Source organism: Pseudophryne corroboree, chromosome 2 (genome assembly GCF_028390025.1).
Source record: "Pseudophryne corroboree isolate aPseCor3 chromosome 2, aPseCor3.hap2, whole genome shotgun sequence".
Classification (NCBI taxonomy): domain Eukaryota; kingdom Metazoa; phylum Chordata; class Amphibia; order Anura; family Myobatrachidae; genus Pseudophryne; species Pseudophryne corroboree.
In genome coordinates this window covers 38290941-38304540 of record NC_086445.1, presented here as the reverse complement: position 1 = coordinate 38304540, position 13600 = coordinate 38290941, and the positions used below count along the sequence as shown (strand labels likewise).

At 50.9% G+C, this 13600-nt stretch overlaps 1 protein-coding gene across 4 annotated transcripts in view; it reads left to right on the top strand.

Moving 5' to 3' along the window:
- The window catches only part of MRPL48 (mitochondrial ribosomal protein L48), a 114577-nt gene extending 102479 nt beyond the window's left edge, over positions 1 to 12098 (top strand). For all 4 annotated transcript variants that reach the window (XM_063956971.1, XM_063956973.1, XM_063956972.1 and 1 more), the window contains one exon: positions 11843 to 12098. In XM_063956971.1, the coding sequence (XP_063813041.1) occupies positions 11843 to 11917 (75 nt within the window). In that variant the 3' untranslated portion in view covers positions 11918 to 12098. The remainder of the gene's footprint in view (positions 1 to 11842) is intronic.
- The last annotated feature ends 1502 nt before the right edge of the window (positions 12099 to 13600 follow it).

The following is a 13600-nucleotide window of genomic DNA, read 5'->3' as shown; positions in this document are numbered from 1 at the left end:
ACGGTCCAGACGTCTCAAAAACACCGTCAAGGGTTTTAAAACGCCCGTTTACTTTAGTCGGTCGACACAGACAGGGACACTGAATCCAGTGTCGACGGTGAATAAACAAACGTATTCCTTATTAGGGCCACACGTTAAAGGCAATGAAGGAGGTGTTACGTATTTCTGATACTACAAGTACCACAAAAGAGGGTATTATGTGGGATGTGAAAAAACTACCATAGTTTTTCCTGAATCAGATAAATTAAATAAAGTGTGTGATGATGCGTGGGTTCCCCCCGATAGAAAATTATGGGCGGTATACCCTTTCCCGACAGAAGTTAGGGCGCGTTGGGAAACACCCCTTAAGGTGGATAAGGCGCTCACACGCTTATCAAAACAAGTGGCGGTACCGTCTATAGATAGGGCCGTCCTCAAGGACCAGCTGACAAGGCTGGAAAATATAATAAAAAGTATATACACAAATACTGGTGTTATACTGCGGCCAGCGATCGCCTCAGCCTGGATGTGCAGAGCTAGGGTGGCTTGGTCGGATTCCCTGACTAAAAATATTGATACCCTTGACAGGGACAGTATTTTATTGACTATAGAGCATTTCTATATATGCGAGATGCACAGAGGGATATTTGCACTCTGGCATCATGAATAAACGCGATGTCCATAACTGCCAGAAGATGTTATGGACACGACAGTGGTCAGGTGATGCAGATTCCAAACGGCACAGTATGGCCGTATAAAGGAAGAGGACTTGTTTGGGGTCGGTCCTTCGGACCTGGTGGTCACGGCAACTGCTGGAAAATCCACCGTTTTTTACCCTAAGTCACATCTCTGCAGAAAAAGACACCGTCTTTTCAGCCTCAGTCCTCTCGTCCCTATAAGATCATATCTGCCCAGGGATAGAGGAAAGGGAAGAAGACTGCAGCAGGCAGCCTATTCCCAGGAACAGAAGCGTTTCACCGCGTCTGACAAGTTCTCAGCATGGCGCTGAGACCGTACAGGACCCCTGGATCCTACAAGTAGTATCCCGGGGGTACAGATGGGAATGTCGAGACGTTTCCCCTTCGCAGGCTCCTGAAGTCTGCTTTACCAAGTCTCCCTCCGACAAGGAGGTAGTATGGGAAAAAATTCACAAGCTGTATTCCCAGCAGGTGACAATTAAATTACCCCTCCTACTACAGAAAAGGGGTATTATTCCACACTATATTGTGGTACTGAAGCCAGAAGGCTAGGTGAGACTTATTCTAAAAATTTTTTTTTTGAACACTTACAAAGGTTCAAATTAAGATGAAGTCACTCAGAGCAGTGATAACGAACCAGGAAGAAGGGGACTATATAGTGTCCCGGGACATCAGGGATGCTTACCTCTATGTCCCAAATTTGCCCTTCTCACTAAGGGTACCTCAGGTTCGTGGTGCAGAACTGTCACTATCAGTTTCAGACGCTGCCGTTTGGATTGTCCACGGCACCCCGGGGTCTTTACCAAGGTAATGGCCGAATTGATGATTCTTCTTCGAAGAAAAGGCGTCTAAATTATCCCTTACTTGGACGATCTCCTGATAGGGGCATAGTCCAGGGAACAGTTGGAGGTCGGAGTAGCACTATCTCGGATACTGCTACAATCAGCACGGGTGGATTCTAAATATTCCAAAATCGCAGCTGATCCCGACGACACGTCTGCTGTGCCTAGGGATGATTCTGGACACAGTCCAGAAAAAGGTGTTTCTCCCGGAAGAGAAAGCCAGGGAGTTATCCGAGCAAGTCAGGAACCTCCTAAAAACAGTGCATCATTGCACAAGGGTCCTGGTAAAAATGGTGGCTTCCTACGAAGCAATTCCATTCGGCAGATTTCACGTAAGAACTTTTCAGTGGGATCTGCTGGACAAATGGTCCGGATCGCATCTTCAGATGCATCAGCGGATAACCCAATATCCAAGGACAAGGGTGTCTCTCCTGTGGTGGTTATAGAGTGCTCATCTTCTAGAGGGCCGCAGATTCGGCATTCAGGATTGGATGCTGGTAACCACGGAGCCCAGCCTGAGAGGCTGGGGAGCAGTCACACAAGGGAAAAATTTCCAGGGAGTGTGATCAAGTATGGAGACTTTTCTCCACATAAATATACTGGAGCTAAGGGTAAATTTATAATGCTCTAAGCTTAGCAAGACCTCTGCTTCAAGGTCAGCCGGTATTGATCCAGTGGGAAAAACATCACGGCAGTCGCCCACGTAAACAGACAGGGCGACACAAGAAGCAGGAGGGCAATGGCAGAAACTGCAAGGACTTTTCGCTGGGCGGAAAATCATGTGATAACACTGTCAGCAGTTTTTCATCCCGGGAATGGAAACTGGGAAGCAGACTTCCTCAGCACGACCTCCACCCGGGAGAGTGGAAACTTCATTGAGAAGTTTTTTCCACATGATTGTAAACCGTTGGGAAATACCAAAGGTGGACATGATGGCGTCCCGTCTGAACAAAAAACGGGACAGGTATTGCGCCAGGTCAAGAGACCCTCAGGCAATAGATGTGGACGTTCTGGTAACACCGTGGGTGTACCAGTCGGTGTATGTGTTCCCTCCTCTGCTTCTCATACCTAAGGTGCTGAGAATTATAAGACGTAGAGGAGTAAGAACTATACTCATGGCTCCGGATTGGCCAAGGAGGACTTGGTACCCGGAACTTCAAGAGATGCTTACAGAGGTCTTATGGCCTCTGCCGCTAAGAAGGGACTTGCTTCAGCAAGTACCATGTCTGTTCCAAGACTTACCGCAGCTGCGGTTGTCGGCATGGAGATGGAAAGCCGGATCCTAAGGGAAAAAAGGCATTCCGGAAGAGGTCATTCCTACCCTGGTCAAAGCCAGAAAGGAGGTGACCGCACAACATTATCACCACGTGTGGCAAAAATATGTTGCGTGGTGTGAGGCCAGGAAGGCCCCACAAAGAAATTTCAACTCGGTCGTTTCCTGCATTTCCTGCAAACAGGAGTGTCTATGGGCCTCAAATTGGGGTCCATTAAGGTTCAAATTCGGCCCTGTAAATTTTCTTCCAGAAAGAATTGGCTTCAGTTCCTTAAGTCCAGAAGTTTGTCAAGGGAGTATTGCATATACAAAACCCTTTTTTGTGCCTCTAGTGGCACTGTGGGATCTCAACGTAGTTCTGGGATTCCTCAAATCACATTGGTTTAAAACCAGTCAAATATGTGGATTTGAAGCATCTCACATAAAAAGTGACAATGCTCTTGGCCCTGGCCTGGACCAGGCGAGTGTCAAATTGGTGGTTTTTTCTCAAAAAAGCCCATATCTGTTTGTCCATTCGGACAGGGCAGAGCTGCGGACTCGTCCCCAGTTCTCTCCCTAAGGTGGTGTCAGTGTTTCACCTGAACCACCTTATTGTGGTGCCTTGCACCTACTAGGGACTTGGAGGACTCCAAGTTGCTAGAAGTTGTCAGGGCCCTGAAAATATGTTCCAGGACAGCTGGAGTCAGAAAATCTGACTCGCTGTTTATACTGTATGCACTCAACAAGTTGGGTGCGCCTGCTTCTAAGCAGTCGATTGCTCGTTGGATTTGTAACACAATTCAACTTGCACATTCTGAGGCAGGCCTGCCACAGTCTAAATCGGTTAAGGCCCATTCCACAAGGAAGGTGGGCTCATCTTGGGCGGCTGCCCGAGAGGTCTCGGCATTACAACTCTGCCGAGCAGCTACGTGGTCAGGGGAGAACACGTTTGTAAAATTTTACAAATTTGATACTCTGGCTAAGGAGGACCTGGAGTTCTCTCATTCGGTGCTGCAGAGTCATCCGCACTCTCCCGCCCGTTTGGGAGCTTTGATATAATCCCCATGGTCCTTTCAGGAACCCCAGCATCCACTAGGACGATAGAGAAAATAAGAATTTACTTACCGATAATTCTATTTCTCGGAGTCCGTAGTGGATGCTGGGCGCCCATCCCAAGTGCGGATTATCTGCAATACTTGTACATAGTTACAAAAATCGGGTTCTTATTGTTGTGAGCCATCTTTTCAGAGGCTCCGCTGTTATCATACTGTTAACTGGGTTTAGATCACAAGTTGTACGGTGTGATTGGTGTGGCTGGTATGAGTCTTACCCGGGATTCAAAATTCCTCCCTTATTGTGTACGCTCGTCCGGGCACAGTACCTAACTGGCTTGGAGGAGGGTCATAGGGGGAGGAGCCAGTGCACACCACCTGATCCTAAAGCTTTACTTTTTTGTGCCCTGTCTCCTGCGGAGCCGCTATTCCCCATGGTCCTTTCAGGAACCCCAGCATCCACTACGGACTCCGAGAAATAGAATTATCGGTAAGTAAATTCTTATTTTTTCCCCCTTCTGAAGAGTTAAATGAAGTGTGTGATGAAGCGTGGGTTTCCCCCGATAAGAAACTGGTAATTTCCAAAAAGTTACTAAGGGCGTACCCTTTCCCGCCAGAGGATAGGATACGTTGGGAGACATCCCCTAGGGTGGATAAAGCGCGCTTTTCACACGCTTTTCAAAGAAGGTGGCACTACCGTCTCCGAATACGGCCGCCCTAAAGGAGCCTGCGGATAGAAAGCAGGAGGCTATCCTGAAGTCTGTATATACACACTCAGGTATTATACTGAGACCGGCTATTGCTTCAGCATGGATGTGCAGTGCTGCAGCTGCGTGGTCAGATTCCCTGTCTGATAACATTGATACCCTTGACAGGGACACTATATTGCTAACTGTAGAGCATATTAAAGACGTAGTCTTATACATGAGAGATGCACAGAGGGATATTTGCCAACTGGCATCTAGAATAAATGCACTGTCCATTTCTGCCAGGAGAGTATTATGGACTCGGCAGCGGACAGGTGATGCGGATTCTAAAAGGCACATGGAGGTTTTGCCTTACAAGGGTGAGGAATTGTTTGGGGATGGTCTCTCGGACCTCGTTTCCACAGCGACGGCTGGGAAGTCAACATTTTTACCCCATGTTCCCTCACAGCCAAAGAAAGCACCGTATTATCAGGTACAGTCCTTTCGGCCCCAGAAAGGCAAGCGGGTTAGAGGCGCGTCCTTTCTGCCCAGAGGCAGAGGTAGGGGGGAAAAGCTGCACCAAACAGCAAGTTCCCAGGAACAAAATTCCTCTCCCGCTTCCTCTAAGTCCACCGCATGACGCTGGGGCTCCACAGGTGGAGCCAGGTGCGGTGGGGGCCCGTCTCCGGAACTTCAGCGATTAGTGGGTTCGCTCACGGGTGGATCCCTGGATTCTACAAGTGGTATCTCAGGGGTACAAGCTGGAATTCGAGACGTCTCCCCCTCGCCGTTTCCTCAAATCAGCCTTGCCTACTACTCCCCCAGACAGGGAGGCGGTGCTGGAGGCGATTCACAAGCTGTACTCCCAGCAGGTGATAACCAAAGTACCCCTCCTTCAACAGGGACGGGGTTACTATTCCACAATGTTTGTGGTACCGAAACCGGACGGTTCGGTGAGACCCATTTTAAATTTGAAATCCTTGAACACTTATATAAGAAGGTTCAAGTTCAAAATGGAATCGCTCAGGGCGGTTATTGCAAGCCTGGACGAAGGGATTACATGGTATCACTGGACATCAAGGATGCTTACCTGCATGTCCCCATTTACCCTCCTCACCAGGAGTACCTCAGATTTGTGGTACAGGACTGTCCTTACCAATTCCAGACGTTGCCGTTTGGTCTGTCCACGGCACCGAGGGTATTTACCAAGGTAATGGCCGAAATGATGATACTCCTTCGAAAAAAGGGAGTTATAATTATCCCGTACTTGGACGATCTCCTTATAAAGGCGAGGTCCAGGGAACAGTTGTTGATCGGAGTAGCACTAGCTCGGGAAGTGCTACAACAGCACGGCTGGATCCTGAATATTCCAAAGTCGCAGCTGGTTCCTACAACGCGTCTACTGTTCCTGGGGATGGTTCTGGACACAGAACAGAAAAAGGTGTTTCTCCCGGAGGAGAAGGCCAAGGAATTGTCATCTCTAGTCAGAGACCTCCTAAAGCCAAAACAGGTGTCGGTGCACCACTGCACGCGAGTCCTGGGAAAGATGGTAGCTTCTTACGAAGCAATTCCATTCGGAAGGTTCCATGCAAGGATCTTTCAGTGGGATCTGTTGGACAAGTGGTCCGGATCGCATCTTCGGATGCATCGGCTGATAACCCTGTCTCCAAGGACCAGGGTGTCGCTGTTGTGGTGGCTGCGGAGTGCTCATCTTCTAGAGGGCTGCAGATTCGGCATACAGGACTGGGTCCTGGTGACCACGGATGCCAGCCTTCGAGGTTGGGGGGCAGTCACACAGGGAAGAAACTTCCAAGGACTATGGACGAGTCAGGAGACTTCCCTACACATAAATATTCTGGAACTAAGGGCCATTTACAATGCCCTAAGTCAGGCAAGACCCCTGCTTCAACACCAGCCGATGCTGATCCAGTCAGACAACATCACGGAGGTCGCCCATGTAAACCGTCAGGGCGGCACAAGAAGCAGGATGGCGATGGCAGAAGCCACAAGGATTCTCCGATGGGCGGAAAATCATGTGTTAGCACTGTCAGCAGTGTTCATTCCGGGAGTGGACAACTGGGAAGCAGACTTCCTCAGCAGGCACGACCTCCACCCGGGAGAGTGGGGACTTCATCCAGAAGTCTTCCAAATGATTGTACACCGTTGGGAAAGGCCACAGGTGGACATGATGGCGTCCCGCCTCAACAAAAAGCTAAAAAGATATTGCGCCAGGTCAAGGGACCCTCAGGCGATAGCTGTGGACGCTCTAGTGACACCGTGGGTGTACCAGTCGGTTTATGTGTTCCCTCCTCTGCCTCTCATACCCAAGGTACTGAGAATAATAAGAAGGAGAGGAGTAAGAACTATACTTGTGGTTCCGGATTGGCCAAGAAGAGCTTGGTACTCAGAACTTCAAGAAATCATCTCAGAGGACCCATGGCCTCTGCCGCTCAGACAGGACCTGCTGCAGCAGGGGCCCTGTCTGTTCCAAGACTTACCGCGGCTGCGTTTGACGGCATGGCGGTTGAACACCGGATCCTAAAAGAAAAGGGCATTCCGGAGGAAGTCATTCCTACGCTGATTAAAGCTAGGAAAGATGTGACCGTACGACATTATCACCGCATATGGCGAAAATATGTTGCTTGGTGTGAGGCCAGGAAGGCCCCAACGGAGGAATTTCAGCTCGGTCGATTTCTGCACTTCCTACAGTCAGGAGTGACTATGGGCCTAAAATTGGGTTCCATTAAGGTCCAGGTCTCGGCTCTGTCGATTTTCTTCCAAAAAGAACTGGCTTCACTGCCTGAAGTTCAGACTTTTGTTAAAGGAGTGCTGCATATTCAGCCCCCTTTTGTGCCTCCAGTGGCACCGTGGGATCTCAATGTGGTGTTGGATTTCCTAAAGTCGCATTGGTTTGAGCCACTTAAAACCGTGGAGCTAAAATACCTCACGTGGAAAGTGGTCCTGCTGTTGGCGTCGGCCAGGCGTGTATCAGAATTGGCGGCTTTGTCTTGTAAAAGCCCTTATCTGATTTTTCATATGGATAGGGCGGAATTGAGGACTCGTTCCCAATTCCTCCCTAAGGTGGTTTCAGCTTTTCATGTGAACCAACCTATTGTGGTGTCTGCGGCTACTCGGGACTTGGAGGATTCCAAGTTACTGGACGTAGTCAGGGCCCTGAAAATATATATTTCCAGGACGGCTGGAGTCAGGAAAACTGACTCGCTATTTATCCTGTATGCACCCAACAAGCTGGGTGCTCCTGCTTCGAAGCAGACTATTGCTCGTTGGATCTGTAGCACGATTCAACTTGCACATTCTGCGGCTGGACTGCCGCATCCTAAATCTGTAAAAGCCCATTCCACGAGGAAAGTGGGCTCTTCTTGGGCGGCTGCCCGATGGGTCTCGGCTTTACAACTTTGCCGAGCTGCTACTTGGTCGGGTTCAAACACATTTGCAAAATTCTACAAGTTTGATACCCTGGCTGAGGAGGACCTTGAGTTTGCTCATTCGGTGCTGCAGAGTCATCCGCACTCTCCCGCCCGTTTGGGAGCTTTGGTATAATCCCCATGGTCCTTACGGAGTACCCAGCATCCACTAGGACGTCAGAGAAAATAAGAATTTACTCACCGGTAATTCTATTTCTCGTAGTCCGTAGTGGATGCTGGGCGCCCATCCCAAGTGCGGACTTCTTCTGCAATACTTGTATATAGTTATTGCCTAACTAAAGGGTTATTGTTATGAGCCATCTGTTCGTGAGGCTCAGTTTTTGTTCATACTGTTAACTGGATATAGTATCACGAGTTGTACGGTGTGATTGGTGTGGCTGGTATGAGTCTTACCCGGGATTTCAAATCCCTTCCTTATTGTGTCAGCTCTTCCGGGCATAGTTTCCTTAACTGAGGTCTGGAGGAGGGGCATAGAGGGAGGAGCCAGTGCACACCAGGTAGTCCTGATTCTTTCTTAGAGTGCCCAGTCTCCTTCGGAGCCCGCTATTCCCCCATGATCCTTACGGAGTTCCCAGCATCCACTACGGACTACGAGAAATAGAATTACCGGTGAGTAAATTCTTATTGTTTCTTTTACTGTGTTTTACAAGGTGAATATATATTATTAGGATTACCATACTATCCCTTTAAACCGGGACACTCATGAATTATACAGGTTCTGTGGCTGACTTAACTCAAATCTGCATTTCACCTGGTTTGAATCTGCCATAGAACCTGTGTAATTCATGAGCGTCCCAGTTTAAAGAGGATGGTAGAGTAAGCCTATATATTATGTATATACATGTAGTAAGAGGTATATAGGTATTTCTGATGTATTTATGTGGGTTTTTGCCATATTATAGATTTTTAGCCTTTACCACCCTCATTCGTCGTCTCTTCTGTTATTGAAACAAACTAGGTGCTTCATCGCGACCTACGGGCGCTCTTCACACCGTCGTAAGGGGCTACGCCCCCTTAGCCCTTGCATACCTTTCTGGGGTTCAATATTTGTATTATATGGAGTATTACCTGCATTTCTTTGTTAGTGGTTAAATATTGCACAATGAAAGGGCGTGCGATGGTGAAGGAGGCGCAGCCCCTTGCGACGGCGTGAACAGCACCTGCAGGGCACGATGTACAGAATGTAGCGGGTACGGGGGGGACTGCGGATGGGGGAGGGTGTCTGTAGATGCTGCGGGTGGAGGGGGGGCGGAAGCGGGGGGGGGGCCCGGATGGGGAAGGGTCAGGAGGTGCTGTGGGTGGGGGAGGGGCAGAGGAGTGGGGGCTGCAGATGGGGGAGGGGTCCGGCGGCACTGTAGGTGGGGGAGTGGCAAGGGTGCCACGGGTGGGAGAGGGTCAGGTGCGGGGATGTTGCGGATGGGTGAAGGGTTCCGTAGGTGCTGTGGGATGGGAAGGGGTGGGGGTGCCAGGGGTGGGGTAGGGAGTCTGGAGGCACCGTGGGTAGGGGAGGGGCAGGTACGGGTGGTGCGGCGGATTGGGAAGGGTGTCCGGAGGCACGTCAGGTGCGGGGGTGCCATGGGTGGGGGAGGGGGGGACTGTAGATGCTGCGGGTGGAGAGGGGCAGGTGTGGGGGGAGACATATATGGGGGGTGGATGGTGGAGGGGGTCTGGAGGTGCTGTGGGTGGTGGAGGGGCATAGGAGTGGGAGCCACGGGTGGTGTAGGGGGTCTGGAGGCACAGCGTGTGGGGGAGGGGTGGAGTGCCGCATGTGGTGGAGGGGAAGGTGCGGAGGTGTGGTGCATTGAAGGGTGGTCTGGAGGCGCTGCGGGTACTGTACCTGCCAAAAAGGTAGTTGGAGGGCATGCAGTAACATGGCCAGGACAGGAGTGACAGGGTCAGAACAGGAGTGACGGGGCCAGGACAGGGGTGACAGTGTCAGAACAGGGGTGACGGGGCCAGGACAGGGGTGACGGGCTAGGACAGAAATGACAGGGACAGGATAGGGGTGACAGGGCCAGGGTAGGGGCGGCAGGACCAGGACAGGGGTGACAGGGCCAGCATAAGGGTGAAAGGGCCAGGATAAGGGTGACAGGGCAAGGCCAGTGGTGACAGACAGATGTGTCTTACCGGAGTCACTGCTGCTGGCTGCTGCTGTTCCACTCCAACCTGTTGGGATCTGCTGCTGATAGAGACTTGGCGTGGTTGACTCTCTCAGGTTGGAGTCCTGCTTCCCCTGCCCGTCGGCATCCCTCCCCCACTCCTCAGTCACACACCGCAGACCTCGCGCAGCTGCCAGGCACTGTGGTAAGGGGAGACTGGGAGTGACTGGTTAGCCCCCAGGAGATGCTACGACTGGAGGGAGGAGGGGGTCATAGCATGCACGCGGCGCGGACCTCGCGGCTGCCGGGCACTGTGGTAAGGGGAGACTGGGAGTGACTGGTTGGCTCCCAGGAGACGCTGCGGCTGGAGGGAGGAGGGGGTCGGAGCCTGCAAGCAGCTCGGACTTCTGCAGCGCTACCCGCTGGCTAAAGTGTGTGAAGGAGCTGGGCGCACCTCACTGCGTGCGGCAGCACTGCAGCTAGCGGTGGGGTTTCCGGGGCTGGAGATAACAGAGGCAGTACGGAAACTGCACAGCGGCAGGTGCCCTACAAAACTGCAGCTAAGAAGCGTGGAGTGTGCTAGAAAGTGACGCTCCTCCGCACACAGTGAGCCGGTGCCCGTCTGTCTGTACGGCATACCCCCTCACACACCCCCATACCTCCCAACTGTCCCGGGGTTCCGGCAGCAGAGCCGGATTAAGGGGGGGGGGGGCAGGGGGTACGTACCATGGGCCCCACAGTTTTAGGGGGCCCCACGGCTGGAGTAGCTCTGTCCCAGCTCAGAAGCTCCCCCGTCCTGCCAGCAACAGCGGCAGCATTGAGCTACAGTCAGCACACGCTGCTGCGTGTTGGCAGGTATGTGGTCTTGCAGGGAGGCAGCAGTCTCCCTGCTTTCTTCTGCCTGTGCGGGTGTGTAGTGGGGAGCGACCACCTCCTCTGGATTTAGCCCTAGCTGAGGGGCCAAAATTCCATATAAAAAAAAATAATCCCGGAATTTGCATAAGGGGGCGTGGCCACGTGTACCGCGATTAGGCCACGCCCCCAGCCCCACAGCAGGCACAGCAATGAGATAGGGCTCCCCTGTCTCAAGTGCCCTGGGCCCCCCGGACTCATAATCCGCCCCTGGAGGCATGCCAGCAGCTCACAGAGCGCTGGGCATGCCCCCTCACTGACGAAAACGGGGGCCCTCCCGTGAAGCCACGCCCCCTTTTGTTTGCCATGCCCCCTTTTCGCCATGCGTGTGTCCCTCCTTCTGCCTGAAGAAAGCTGGGAGGTATGCACCCCTGTCTGCCTGAAGAAAGCTGGGAGGTATGCACCCCTGCCTGTGCCATGGCCATACTATCTGCTTCTGCTCCTAGTCTCCTATAGATTTGCCCAGATCTGTGACTCATTTGACTAACTCCGCCCAGTGTTGTGACTCCGCCCAGCGTTAGCAAATGAGTCACAAAGTCACAGATCTGGGATATTATATAGGAGATAATGAACGGTTTCTGCATTTGGATTGTATGGGACAAAAGTGATACAGTAGGAGACGAGGGGGCAATAAAAACCGCACCATGAGGATAGATGTCAGGGTGGTGTGATATATAATAGCCCCGGGGCAAAAGCCAGGAGATGGCTTTGTATCATGGAATCACATCTCCTAAAAGCTCATTACCTTTGTTATCGCTATATGTGGCAAATGTTTGGGGCAGTAAATTCTTGGGTAACGTATTAATGGTTATTCTGACTTTCTGTAAGTTCTGTCATTTGTGTTTCTGATACTTACGTACTATTTTTCCCCCACAGCACACAGAGGCAGATTACCTGGAGAGGTTCAAGTCGCGTCCAGATCTGGAGAACCTGAGGGCGTCCATGAACTGAGCTACCCGGGCATCCACCAACGTGTAGAGACCAAAGGGTCCCTGAGATGGAGAAGCAGGGACCATGGCTTGTCAGATACTCAGTGTCAGCAGAGCGCCATCTAATGTCTGTACAGAAGATGCAGACGCTTCCTAGGAAAATGTACATGTAATATTTATAATAAAAACCTTTGCTGGACACATTCCAGATAATTTGTGCCAGAATTGTAGGCCATACCCTGAAATCAGACATGAAGGCTGCAGGTAACACTACAGAGGGAACCATGCAATAGTCTCCTGCCAGATGGACTGGGATCTAATAGTAATAGAGCTCAGACACACCTAGCTGGTACATAGATAAGAATCTGAGCAATGGTAAAAAGAGGATTTTGGTACTTACTGATAAATCCATTTCTCTGAATCCTCTAGGGGACACTGGAGTTCCTTATACATTAGGGGTGTGAAGCTTGCAACCGGAGGTGTGGCACAATCTAAAATTAGCATTGTCTGCACAGCCGGCTCCTCCCCCTTCACATCCCTCCTCCCTCAGTTTTGAAAATTTGACTGAGAGAATAGGACATGATACTATAGCACCTGGCGAGGAACCGAACCGTACAACATATTAAACAGCATCCAAGAAACTCTTAACAGAAAAACTAACGCTGTTTGCACAAACTGTTTGAACAAGAACTTTGAACACAGCAGGTTGACAGCACCGAGGCGGGCGTCCAGTGTCCCCTAGAGGATTCAGAGAAATGGATTTATCGGTAAGTACCAAAATCCTCTTTTCTTTTTCATCCACTGGAGTTCCTTATACATTAGGGGACGTCCCAAAGTTATCCCCTAGGGAGGGAGTGCTGTCTGTTGCCTGCAAAACCAAACGTCCGAACTTAGAATCCTCGGACGCAAAGGTATCAAATTTGTAAAATTTCGCGCACGTGTGGGCTGAGGCCCACGTCGCCGCTCTGCAAAGTTGAGTCGTGGGAACACCTCTGGCAGCCTCCCAGGAGGCACCCACCGACCGGGTAGTATGAGCACCAGCCTGTACCGGAACCTGTTTACCACAGGAAACATAAGCTTGCCGAATGGCAAGTCTAATCCATCTAGACAGAGACTGCTTAGAAGCCGGCCAACCGTTCTTTGGCCCATCATACAGGACAAATAAATGGTCCAACTTCCTAAAGGACAACGTAATGTGTACGTACACCCGCAACGCTCTGACAACATCCAAGGATACATCCCCATCTGCCAGACACTGGAAAGATAGGACCATAATCGGCTGGTTTACATGAAACCCCGAAACAACTTTAGGAAGGGAATCCGCTCTTGCACGGAGTTCCGCCCGATCTTCATGAAAATCAAAAAAGGATTCTTACACGATAAGGCTCCTAACCCAGAAACCCGCCTAGCCGAAGCCAAGGCCAGCAACAACGTTACCTTCCAAGAGAGATATTTCAGTTCTGTTCTCGGTAACGGTTCAAAGAGTGGCGATTTAAAAAAAAAAAATTCTAACACCAAATGTAAATTCCATGTAGCAGTGGGAGGACTAAAAGGGGGCTGTATCCTCAGAACCCCATGCAAAAAGGCTTGAACCTCTGGCAAGGATGCCAACCGCTGTTGAAAAAGGATGGAAGAGCCGACACTTGAACCTTCAGAGATCCCAGCCGCAGACCTAACTCTAGGCCGGCCTGAAGGAAAAGGAAAA